At 45.7% G+C, this 12,895-nt stretch overlaps 1 protein-coding gene across 1 annotated transcript; it reads left to right on the forward strand.

Moving 5' to 3' along the window:
* The first annotated feature begins 94 nt into the window (after window positions 1-94).
* On the forward strand, window positions 95-8,811 carry LOC141040982 (uncharacterized). Its single transcript, XM_073507091.1, has 2 exons — window positions 95-1,490; window positions 8,672-8,811. Exons 1-2 carry the CDS (start codon window positions 95-97, stop codon window positions 8,809-8,811), a joined length of 1,536 nt encoding a protein of 511 aa, XP_073363192.1.
* The last annotated feature ends 4,084 nt before the right edge of the window (window positions 8,812-12,895 follow it).

A 12,895-nucleotide genomic window follows, 5' to 3' on the forward strand; every position in this document is an offset into this window, starting at 1 on the left:
CCTCTCTCTCTGTATCTCAGATCAAGCAATGAGAAACTAGATTACTTCAGTTTTACATGGTATCAGACATCGATCCCTACCTTCTTCCCTCGCCATGACCAACCCCGGCAGGGAACCACCACCCCGTCCTCCTCTTCCGACTGCCCCTCTCGCCGGCGGACCAACTCTTCCCATGGCTACCGCCCCCATCTCCGACACCCAGCCCTCTTCCACCCTCGTCCTACCTTCTCCCCTCTCTTTCAGCGACACCATTACCGATATCACCCCATTCATCACCATAGTTCTTGACCTCAACAGCCACAATTACTATCACTGGCGCCATCTCTTTGAGATTCACCTTGGTCGTTGCTTTCTTCTGCATCACATCTCCGGCGACGTGCCTCCCGCTCCTAGCGATCCCCGCTGGGTCAAGGACGACCTCGCCATCATCCAGTGGTTATACACACGTATTTCGACCGAGCTCTTCAATCTTGTAGTCACCGATGACGCTTCCGCGCGCGATATCTATGCCGAACTTCGCCGACTCTTTCAGGACAACCGTGATGCTCGGGTCTCCGCCCTCAACACGGAGCTCCGCACGATCACGCAGGGCGGCCGCCCTGTGGGCGTCTTCTGTCAGCGCATCAAGGCGATTGGCGACGAGCTTCGGGAGCTGGGCGAGGTGGTTGCCGATCGGTCTCTCCTGCACGCCCTGATGGGCGGACTCGATGACCGGTTTGCGCAGCAGGCGACCCTCATCCCTCTCCTCCGCCCGCTGCCCACGCTCGCCGAGGCCCGCTCCATGCTTCAGATGGAGGAGCAGACCCAGGCGCGTAAGGCTGGCGTCCCGCGTCTCTTCCACGCCACCATGCGCCCTGCTGCATCGGCTCCTGCCCCGACTCCAGCCACGCTCTCCGGGTCGTCCTCGACACAGCCGCCCCCTGGATGGTGCCCAAGCCCAAACTACAAGGGCAAGAACTCCGTCTATCATCCTTCCCAGCCGCGCTCATCGGGGGCGTCCTCGTCCTCCTATGCGCCGCCACCTGCATCATCATCGGGCCCTACACCGGCCCCGACCGCTCCTTCATCGTTGCTGCGCCCGTTGCACGATCCTTGGACCGGGCTCGTCCAAGCCTGGCCTATGCTGTGGTCTGCGCCCTCTCCTTATGGCGCCCCTCCCGCGTACAGCGGCGCCTGGGCACCACCTGGCATGCGTCCTCAGCTCGGTGCCCCGGGCCTCCTCGGGTCGCGGCCTCCGCCGCATGCCTACACGGCGTATGAGCCTCTCTATCAGCCTTCGCTCCCGCCATCGGCTTCATCAGCGTACCACTACGGCGGCCCCTCTACTTCACCATGGGATCAGGCGTCGTCGGCGCCTCCCACTACATCACCATGGGATCAGGCGCCGGTGGCGGCTCCCGCTGCTGCCTCGTCCTCTACGCCGACCGTGCCGACCTGGGACCAGGCTGCCTTTCTCACGGCCATGAATTCGCTTACCACCCAAGACACAGGTACGGAGTGGATTTTTGATTCTGGTGCATCCTCACACATGTCCGTGATACGTCTCCAACGTATCTATACTTTTTTATTGTTCCATGCTATTATATATTCTGTTTTGGATGTTTAATGGGCTTTATTATACACTTTTATATTATTTTTTGGACTAACCTATTAACCGGAGGCCCAGCCCCAAATTGCTTTTTTTCCCTATTTCAGTGTTTCGAAGGAAAAGGATATCAAACGGAGTCCAAACGAAATGAAACCTTCGGGAACATGATTTTCGGAACAAACGTGACCCAGAGGACTTGGAGTAGACGTCAAGCAATCGACGAGGAAGCCACGAGGCAGGGGGCGCGCCTACCCCCCTGGGCGCGCCCTCCACCCTCGTGGGCCCCTCATAGCTCCACCGACCTACTTCTTCCTCCTATATATACCTACGTACCACGAAAACATCAGATACGGAGCCAAAACCCTATTTCCACCGCCGCAACCTTCTGTACCCGTGAGATCCCATCTTGGGGCCTTTTCTAGCGCTCCGCCGGAGGGGGCATCGATCACGGAGGGCTTCTACATCAACACCATAGCCTCTCCGATGATGTGTGAGTAGTTTACCTCAGACCTTCGGGTCCATAGTTATTAGCTAGATGGCTTCTTCTCTCTCTTTGGATCTCAATACAAAGTTCTCCTCGATCTTCTTGGAGATCTATTCGATGTAACTCTTTTTGCGGTGTGTTTGTCGAGATCCGATGAATTATGGGTTTATGATCAAGATTATCTATGAACAATATTTGAATCTTCTCTGAATTCTTTTATGTATGATTGGTTATCTTTGCAAGTCTCTTCGAATTATCAGTTTGGTTTGGCCTACTAGATTGATCTTTCTTGCAATGGGAGAAGTGCTTAGCTTTGCGTTCAATCATGCGGTGCTCAATCCCAGTGACAGTAGGGGAAACGACACGTATTGTATTGTTGCCATCGAGGATAAAAAGATGGGGTTTATATCATATTGCTTGAGTTTATCCCTCTACATCATGTCATCTTACCTAATGTGTTACTCTGTTCTTATGAACTTAATACTCTAGATGCATGCTGGATAGCGGTCGATGTGTGGAGTAATAGTAGTAGATGCAGGCAGGAGTCGGTCTACTTGTCACGGACGTGATGCCTATATACATGATCATACCTAGATATTCTCATAACTATGCTCAATTCTATCAATTGCTCGACAGTAATTCGTTTACCCACCATAATACTTATGCTCTTGAGAGAAGCCGCTAGTGAAACCTATGGCCCCCGGGTCTATCTTCCATCATATTAATCTTCCGTCAACTAACTATTTCTATCTTCGTTTATTTTGCAATCTTTACTTTCACTTTTTATCATAAAAATACCAAAAATATTATCTTATCATCTCTATCAGATCTCACTTTTGCAAGTGGCCGTGAAGGGATTGACAACCCCTTTATCGCGTTGGTTGCAAGGTTATTATTTGTTTGTGTAGGTGCGTGGGACTTGAGCGTGGTCTCCTACTGGATTGATACCTTGGTTCTCAAAAACTGAGGGAAATACTTACGCTACTTTACTGCATCACCCTTTCCTCTTCAAGGGAAAACCAACGCAGTGCTCAAGAGGTAGCAAGAAGGATTTCTGGCACCGTTGCCGGGGAGTCTACGCACAAGTCAAGACATACCAAGTACCCATCACAAACTCTTATCCCTCGCATTACATTATTTGCCATTTGCCTCTCATTTTCCTCTCCCCCACTTCACCCTTGCCGTTTTATTCGCCCTCTTTTTTCTGTTCTCCTCTTTTTCGCTTGCCTCTTGTGTCCCGTGTGCCGTCATGTCTAGTCCTCTTTATACTCCTTTGTCTCCCGAGAATGAAGTTCTTAATTTTAAACAAAGGGAGGGAGAAAATCTGAAAGATGCTTGGTACCAAATTTGCAATGCGCAAAATAGATCTACTAGGAAGCAATCTACTTCCGTTCTTCTTCGCAATTTTTATGTAGGCATCACTCCTTGGAATAGATTTATTCTTGATACCGTTACTGGAGGGAATTTCTTGGGTAGCCATACTTTTGATTCTTATTATGCTATGATAGATTTGTTTGGCTCACCACCTCTTTTGGTTAATGGAACTATGTTAACGTTGGAACATGTGATGCAAAGGCTTGAAATTATTGAAAATAAAGTTGCTACTACGGAATTGATTGAGAGTTTGGATAAGAAGATCCACAATCAAATTACCCAATATTGATCTAAGGTAGGAGTTACTTTGAATTTTTTTAAAGAAAAGGAACGCATAGTTAATGAAAGAATAGATCAAGATTCCACTAGAATTAATAAGCTTGAGGGTATTATTACCAACTTGGGGTCCGCTTTTTCTTCCCTAAAAAATACTCCAAATACTCCTACCAAAATTGCCAAGCTTATGTATGTTCCTAAAAATATGGGTGAATCTTCTAAGGAAACTGCGGACCTCAAATAAATAAGTGTTCATCCTAATTTTTTTTGCTATCATTAAGGAACCGTTTGCTACAAATGAATTTCTTGATTTCTTGCCTAAGAGTTTGATCAATAATAAGAGGAAAGAAATTCCTAAGGGTTATATGTGTTCTATTGAAGAATTGCCTACCAAAGATGATGATACCTAGATCTATCCTTGCTTTTATGCCTAGCTAGGGGCGTTAAACGATAGCGCTTGTTGGGAGGCAACCCAATTTTATTTTAGTTTTTTTTGCTTTTTGCTCCTGTTTAGGAATAAATATTTGATCTAGCCTCTGGTTAGATTTGTTTTTATGTTTTAATTAGTGTTTGTGCCAAGTAAAACCTATAGGATCTTCTTGGATGATAGTCATTTGATCTTGCTGAAAATTCCAGAAACTTTCTGTTCACGAATACAATTGTTAAAAATCACCAGAACGTGATAAAATACTGATTCCAATTGCAGTAGAGCAATAAACAAATTATCTAGGTCGTCCTATTTTGGTAGAATTTTTGGAGTTCCAGAAGTTTGTGCTAGTTACAGATTATTACAGACTATTCTGTTTTTGACAGATTCTGTTTTTCGTGTGTTGTTTGCTTATTTTGATGAATCTATGGCTAGTAAAAGAGTTTATAAACCATAGAGAAGTTGGAATACAGTAGTTTTAACACCCATATAAATAAATAATGAGTTCATTGCAGTACCTTGAAGTGGTGTTTTGTTTTCATTCGCTAACGGAACTCATGAGATTTTCTGTTAAGTTTTGTGTTGTGAAGTTTTCAAGTTTTGGGTAAAGATTTGATGGATTATGGAACAAGGAGTGGCAAGAGACTAAGCTTGGGGATGCCCAAGGCACCCCAAGGTAAAATCTAAGGACAACCCAAAAGCCTAAGCTTGGGGATGCCCCGGAAGGCATCCCCTCTTTCGTCTTCGTCCATCGGTACCTTTACTTGATGCTATATTTTTATTCACCACATGATATGTGTTTTCCTTGGATCGTCTTGTATGATTTGAGTCTTTGCTTTTTAGTTTACCACAATCATCCTCGCTGAATACACTTTTGAGAGAGACACACATGATTCGGAAATTATTAGAATACTCTATGTGCTTCACTTATATCTTTTGAGCTATATAGTTTTTGCTCTAGTGCTTCACTTATATCTTTTAGAGCACGGTGGTGGTTTTGTTTTATAGAAATTATTGTTCTCTCATGCTTCACTTATATTATTTTGAGAGTCCTACAAAACAGCATGGTAATTTGCTTAAATTGTGAAATTAGTCCTAATATGATAGGCATCCAAGATTAGTAAAAACTTTCTTATAAGTGCGTTGAATACTAAGAGAAGTTTGATGCTTGATGATTGTTTTGAGATATGGAGGTAGTGATATTAAAGTTGTGCTAGTTAAGTAATTGTCAATTTGAGAAATACTTGTGTTGAAGTTTGCAAGTCCCATAGCATGCACGTATGGTAAACGTTGTGTAACAAATTTGAAACATGAGGTGTTCTTTGATTGTCCTCCTTATGAGTGGCGGTCGGGGACGAGCAATGGTCTTTTCCTACCAATCTATCCCCCTAGGAGCATATGCGTAGTGCTTGGTTTTTGATGACTTGTAGATTTTTGCAATAAGTATGTGAGTTCCTTATGACTAATGTTGAGTCCATGGATTATACGCACTCTCATCCTTCCATCATTGCTAGCCTCTTCGGTACCGTGCATTGCCCTTTCTCACCTTGAGAGTTGGTGCAAACTTCGCCGGTGCATCCAAACCCCATGATACGATACGCTCTATCGCACATAAACCTCATTATATCTTCCTCAAAACAGCCACCATACCTAACTATTATGGCATTTCCATAGCCATTCCGAGATATATTGCCATGCAACTTTCCATCGTTCCGTTTATCATGGCACGCTTCATCATTGTCATATTGCCTTGCATGATCATGTAGTTGACATCGTATTTGTGGCAAAGCCACCATGCATATTATTTCATACATGTCACTCTTGATTCATTGCCCATCCCGGTACACCGTCGTAGGCATTCATATAGAGTCATACTTTGTTCTAGTATCGAGTTGTAATCATTGAGTTGTAAATAAATAGAAGTGTGATGATCATCATTCATAGAGCATTGTCCCCAAAAAAAGAGAAAGGCCAAAAAAAGGAAAGGCCCAAAAAAGAGAAAAGAAAATAAAAAGGGGCAATGCTACTATCCTTTTTTTTACACACTTGTGCTTCAAAGTAGCACCATGATCTTTATGATAGAGAGTCTCTTATTTTGTCACTTTCATATACTAGTGGGAATTTTTCATTATAGAACTTGGCTTGTATATTCCAACAATGGGCTTCCTCAAATGCCCTAGGTCTTCGTGAGTAAGCAAGTTGGATGCACACCCACTTAGTTCCTTTTGTTGAGCTTTCATACATTTATAGCTCTAGTGCATCCGTTGCATGGCAATCCCTACTCCTTGCATTGACATCAATCGATGGGCATCTCCCTAGCCCGTTGATTAGCCGCGTCAATGTGAGACTCCTTTTTTGTCTTCTCCACATAACCCCCATCATCATATTCTATTCCACCCATAGTGCTACATCCATGGCTCACGCTCATATATTGCGTGAAAGTCGAAAAAAGTTTGAGATTACTAAAGTATGAAACAATTGCTTGGCTTGTCATCGGGGTTGTGCATGATGAGAGCATTCTTGTGTGACGAAAATGGAGCATGACTAAACTATATGATTTTGTAGGGATGAACTTTCTTTGGTCATGTTATTTTGAGAAGACATAGTTGCTTAGTTAGTATGCTTGAAGTATTATTACTTTTATGTCAATATTAAACTTTTATCTTGAATCTTTCGGATCTGAATATTCATGCCACAAATAAGAGAATTACATTGAAAATTATGCTAAGTAGCATTCCACATCAAAAATTCTATTTTTATCATTTACCTACTCGAGGACGAGCAGGAATTAAGCTTGGGGATGCTTGATACGTCTCCAACTTATCTATAATTTTTGATTGTTCCATGCTATTATATATTCTGTTTTGGATGTTTAATGGGCTTTATTATACACTTTTATATTATTTTTGGGACTAACCTATTAACCGGAGGCCCAGCCCAAATTGCTGTTTTTTTGCCTATTTCAGTGTTTCGAAGGAAAAGGATATCAAACGGAGTCCAAACGGAATGAAACCTTCGGGAACATGATTTTCGGAACAAACGTGACCCAGAGGACTTGGAGTGGACGTCAAGCAATCGACGAGGAAGCCACGAGGCAGGGGGCGCCTACCCCCTGGGCGCGCCCTCCACCCTCGTGGGCCCCTCGTAGCTCCACCGACCTACTTCTTCCTCCTATATATACCTACGTACCCCGAAAACATCAGATACAAAGCCAAAACCCTATTTCCACCGCCGCAACCTTCTGTACCCGTGAGATCCCATCTTGGGGCCTTTTCCGGCGCCCCGCCGGAGGGGGCATCGATCACGGAGGGCTTCTACATCAACACCATAGCCTCTCCGATGATGTGTGAGTAGTTTACCTCAGACCTTCGGGTCCATAGTTATAAGCTAGATGGCTTCTTCTCTCTCTTTGGATCTCAATACAAAGTTCTCCTCGATCTTCTTGGAGATCTATGCGATGCAACTCTTTTTGCGGTGTGTTTGTCGAGATCCGATGAATTGTGGGTTTATGATCAAGATTATCTATGAACAATATTTGAATCTTCTCTGAATTCTTTTATGTATGATTGGTTATCTTTGCAAGTCTCTTCGAATTATCAGTTTGGTTTGGCCTACTAGATTGATCTTTCTTGCAATGGGAGAAGTGCTTAGCTTTGGGTTCAATCATGCGGTGCTCGATCCCAGTGATAGTAGGGGAAACGACACGTATTGTATTGTTGCCATCGAGGATAAAAAGATGGGGTTTATATCATATTGCTTGAGTTTATCCCTCTACATCATGTCATCTTACCTAGTGCGTTACTCTGTTCTTATGAACTTAATACTCTAGATGCATGCTGGATAGCGGTCGATGTGTGGAGTAATAGTAGGAGATGCAGGCAGGAGTCGGTCTACTTGTCACAGACGTGATGCCTATATACATGTTCATACCTAGATATTATCATAACTATGCTCAATTCTATCAATTGCTCGACAGTAATTCGTTTACCCACCATAATACTTATGCTCTTGAGAGAAGCCGCTAGTGAAACCTATGGCCCCCGGGTCTATCTTCCATCATATTAATCTTCCGTCAACTAGCTATTTCTATCTTCGTTTATTTTGCAATCTTTACTTTCACTCTTTATCATAAATAAAAATACCAAAAATATTATCTTACCATCTCTATCAGATATCACTTTTGCAAGTGGCCGTGAAGGGATTGACAACCCCTTTATCGCGTTGGTTGCAAGGTTCTTATTTGTTTGTGTAGGTGCGTGGGACTTGAGCGTGGTCTCCTACTGGATTGATACCTTGGTTCTCAAAAACTGAGGGAAATACTTACGCTACTTTACCGCATCACCCTTTCCTCTTCAAGGGAAAACCAACGCAGTGCTCAAGAGGTAGTAGTCTGCGTCTAGCTCCTCTCTTTCCTCTCTCCAACCTTATCTTTTTCCTTCCATAACAGTAGGCAATGGTTCTTCCATCCCCATTACGTGCACTGGTTCTACCTTGCTCTCTCCTAACCTATCTTTGCGTGAAGTTCTTGTGGCGCCTGCTCTTATCAAAAACCTGATATCTGTTCGTAAATTCACTATTGACAACCTTGTTTCTGTTGAGTTTGATCCCCTGGGTGTATCTGTGGGATCTTCACACCAAGGAGGTGATCGCTCGGTTCAATAGTTCTGATGACCTGTACACTGTCCGCGGCGTCGCTTCATCACCCTCCATCCACGCCATGGTCGCTTCCATCTCCCTTTGGCATCGACGGTTTGGGCATCCCAACAGCACCACCACGACCACTCTTCTTCGCGAGTTCCAGTTGCCGCATGCTCGCGAGGCCCATGACTCTGTTTTATGTCAAACCTGCCAGATGGGCAAGCATGTTAGACTGCCCTTTAGCTCTTCTACTACTCGTAGTTCTTTTCCTTTTGAATTGTTACATTGTGATCTATGGTAGTCCCCTATCCCTAGTGTCTCCGAATTTAAATTCTATCTTGTAATCGTGGATGACTACTCACATTTCATATGGACTTTCCCTCTTTGTTTCAAATCTGACGCGCACACTGTGTTTGTCAACTTTCAACGATATGTGTATACTCATTTCTCCCTCCCTATTCGTTTTCTTCAGTGTGACAATGGACGTGAATTCGACAATGCTTGCAACCTTGATTTTTTTCTTCATCACGACATTCTTCTTCGGTTCTCTTGTCCATATACTTCCCCTCAAAATGGAAAGGCTGAACGATCCCTCTGTAGCATCAACGATATACTTCGCACTCTCTTAATTCAAGCCTCCATGCCACCGCAGTACTGGGTAGAATCCCTCCGTCATGCCATGTTTCTCCTCAACATTCGACCCACTAAAACATGCCCCAAGTTCTCTCCCTACGATTCTCTTTTTCTTTCCCCTCCCTCCTATTCTGATCTTCGCATATTTGGTTGCTTGTGCTTTCCAAATCTCTCCGCCACTACAACCCACAAACTTGCCCCACGATCATTGCCCTGTGTTTTCCTCGGCTATTCAGATGATCATCGTGGCTATAGCTGCCTCCATCTTCCCTCTAGTCGGATCATCCTCTCCCGTGATGTCACGTTCGATGAAACCACGCTTCCCTTTGTGCATCATCACTCTGACAGTCTCTCCTCTCCTCTCTCAACCACCCATGCTCAGTCCACCCCGCCCAGGCCTCCTCGGATCGACGTGCATGCCGTGCATGGCACTGTTCACGTTGATCGGGCGCCACCGAGCCACTCGCAACCCATCGCTGTTAACCCCACGTAGCTATCACCCACCACCCCCTCTCTCTCTCAACCCCACCAACCCTACCCCATGCAGCCGCCTCTGGTGCCTCCTCCACCCCAATAAACAACTCCTCTTCCTCCCCCCACGTAAACAGCTCCTCTCCCTCTCCCCTGCCCCACCAATCTGTTTCTTCTTCCACCTCTCGCCCCATCGTCCCCTCTTCTCCTTCCCACGCCGCTCCCCCTACCACCTTGTGCAGTTCCCGTTCCTACCCCTGCCAATGCCCACACCATGCGCACCCGCAGCAAAGCTGGGTTCAGCCTTCCCCAACGTCGCCTCAACCTGACAGCCTCCTTTTCCGCACCCACTATCTCACCGATCCCCACTTCCTACAAGGCAGCCTTGCTTGACCCGCACTGGTTCCAAGCCATGAAGGACGAGTACGATGCTCTTCTCCAGAATCACACCTGGTCTCTCGTTCCCCGTCCTACCGGCGCCAATGTTGTCTCAGGAAAGTGGTTTGTTTTGCCACAAATTCAACTCTGATGGATCACTCGCGCGCTACAAAGCCCGTTGGGTTTGTCGCGGTGACTCGCAGCAACCTGGCATTGATTTCGACGAGACTTTCTCTCCGGTGGTTAAACCTAGCACCATCCGTGTGGTGCTTAGCATAGCGGTCTCCTCGGCTTGGCCAATCCACCAACTCGACGTGAAAAATGCTTTCCTCCATGGCTCTGTCAATGAAACGGTGTACTGTCGGCAGCCTCTCGGGTTCTCTCACCCAACCTATCCTGACCATGTTTGCCATCTGCAGAAATCACTATACGGCTTAAAACAGGCTCCACGTGCTTGGTTTCAACGTTTCGCTGCGTTTCTTCACACTATTGGTTTCCTCCCTTCCCGGTCTGACTCCTCTCTCTTTATCTTCAAAACAGATGCTCATGTTGCGTACCTCCTCTTATACGTTGATGACATTGTCATCACCGCTTCTTCCTCGTCCTTTCTTGAGCACGTCATTTCCTCTCTGCAGGCGGAATTCTGCATGACAGATCTCGGGCACCTCCATCATTTTCTCGGCATCGTCGTTTCCCGCTCTTCCTCGGGTCTTTTTCTGTCCCAACGGCAGTACGCCCTCGACATCCTTTCCAAGGCCGGGATGTTCGATTGCCATCCGATGCGCACTCCTGCCGAAACAGGCTCAAAACTTTCCTCCGGTGGTGACCCAATCCCCGATGCCACTCTTTACCGTAGCCTAGCAGGAGCCTTGCAGTACATGACCCTCACTCGCCCTGAGCTCGCCTACCCTGTCCAGCAGGCTTGCCTCTTCATGCATGATCCCCGTCTCCCACATCTCAAACACATCCATCGCATTGTCCGCTACCTCAAGGGCACCCTCGACCACGGTCTCTTCATCAACACCTCCCCCCCAACACTCTTACAGCGTACTCTGATGCGGACTAGGCAGGATGCCCGGACACTCGACGATCTACCTCCGGATATTGTGTTTATTTGGGTGATAATTTGATTTCTTGGTCTTCCAAAAGGCAGCTAACAGTCTCCAGGTCCTCCGCGGAAGCTGAGTATCGTTCGGTGGCTCATGCAGTTGCAGAAACAGTTTGGCTTCGTCAGCTCCTTGGCGAACTTCACCGACCTATTCACCAGGCCACTATTGTGTATTGTGACAATATCTCTGCTGTATACATGTCATGTAATCCTGTTCAGCATCGTAGAGCTAAGCATATAGAGATAGACATCCACTTTGTAAGAGAGAAAGTAGCAATAGGTGAGGTCAGAGTTATTCATGTTCCTACAAGTGCTCAGTTCGCAGACATCTTCACCAAGGGGCTGCTGACGGCGACCTTCGTCGACCTTCGCTTCAGTCTTAACGTCGTCACACCCCACGCTGACACTGCGGGGGGAGGCGACAGACTTGGTCAGCTCAGGAGCGCCCACGCTCCTGCCCACGATCACCACTATGCCCACGTTGTGGAACTGGTTGCGGCCGCTATATGTACCCCTCTCTCTCTGTATCTCAGATCAAGCAATGAGAAACTAGATTACTTCAGTTTTACATACTACTCCCTCCGTTCTTAAATATTTGTCTTTCTAGATATATCAAATGAACACATATGGATGTATTTAGACATATTTTAGAGTGTAGATTCACTCATTTTGCTTCGTATATAGTCACTTGTTGAAATATTTAGAAAGACAAATATTTAGGAACGAAAGGTGTAGATATCTACATGTACATTAGCATGAGCTGAACAACTTCTCTGTAAGAAGCTTCTTCTCTGCAAGAAGGAAGAAAGCTTAGCTTGGAAGAAAACCAAACCAAAAGAGTATCCACACAAGGCACCGGCAGTAAAGAGAAAAGGGAACCATCCAGCATGCATACCGACTCTTATGATGGCTTTAATACTACTCTACGTACGCAAATCATGCAGATGTTTTTTTTTTCCTTTTGTTATAAATAACGTACAAGAGCTTTTTCCTAAACAAACTAGCGAAACCATACGGTACTAGTCTAAAGTCTAAGCTTTACTGCAAGAATGACGGGCAAACATTCGTTCTGAAAGAATACAACCATACTCTCTTGTATAAACAATCAATCAGTCGTTGTAGTATGTTGTTTTGTCCACGTGACACAGCCCGAAGAATGTTTGTCCGTCGACGAGAGACTCGCCAACTGCAGGCAGCACATGGCACCCGGGCCACACGAGCAATTAACAAGATGTGATGATAGCCATTTCTCAATTTAGAAGGTAGAGCAAGTCCAAAGCAAAGCTGTCTGAAGTAGTGCCCCCACCCCAATACTCGCTAGTTTCTCTGGTACTGCTCCATCCATGTAATCTTTGAAAGGAGCAAATTTGGCGCTTTGGATTACCGCTGCGTTTGGCTGGTCCTGATTTTAGAGGAACGGTGAAATCAACAGTTGCGCAAAGAGGGTACACGGTTGCACGCGTGGGGAAGAGCGGGATACGACCTCACTCACGACCTCAAAATTGTAGGGATTATAAG

This window comes from Aegilops tauschii, chromosome 2, assembly GCF_002575655.3.
Source record: "Aegilops tauschii subsp. strangulata cultivar AL8/78 chromosome 2, Aet v6.0, whole genome shotgun sequence".
NCBI classification, from domain to species: Eukaryota; Viridiplantae; Streptophyta; class Magnoliopsida; order Poales; family Poaceae; genus Aegilops; species Aegilops tauschii.

Excerpts from the sequence above, each read along its gene's own strand:
- LOC141040982 (XM_073507091.1), top strand. The coding sequence starts at position 95 with ATGACCAACCCCGGCAGGGAACCACCACCCCGTCCTCCTCTTCCGACT. Across the intron at positions 1,491-8,671 it reads GCTTACCACCCAAGACACAG|TTCTTGTGGCGCCTGCTCTT; the intron begins GTACGGAGTGGA and ends CTTTGCGTGAAG.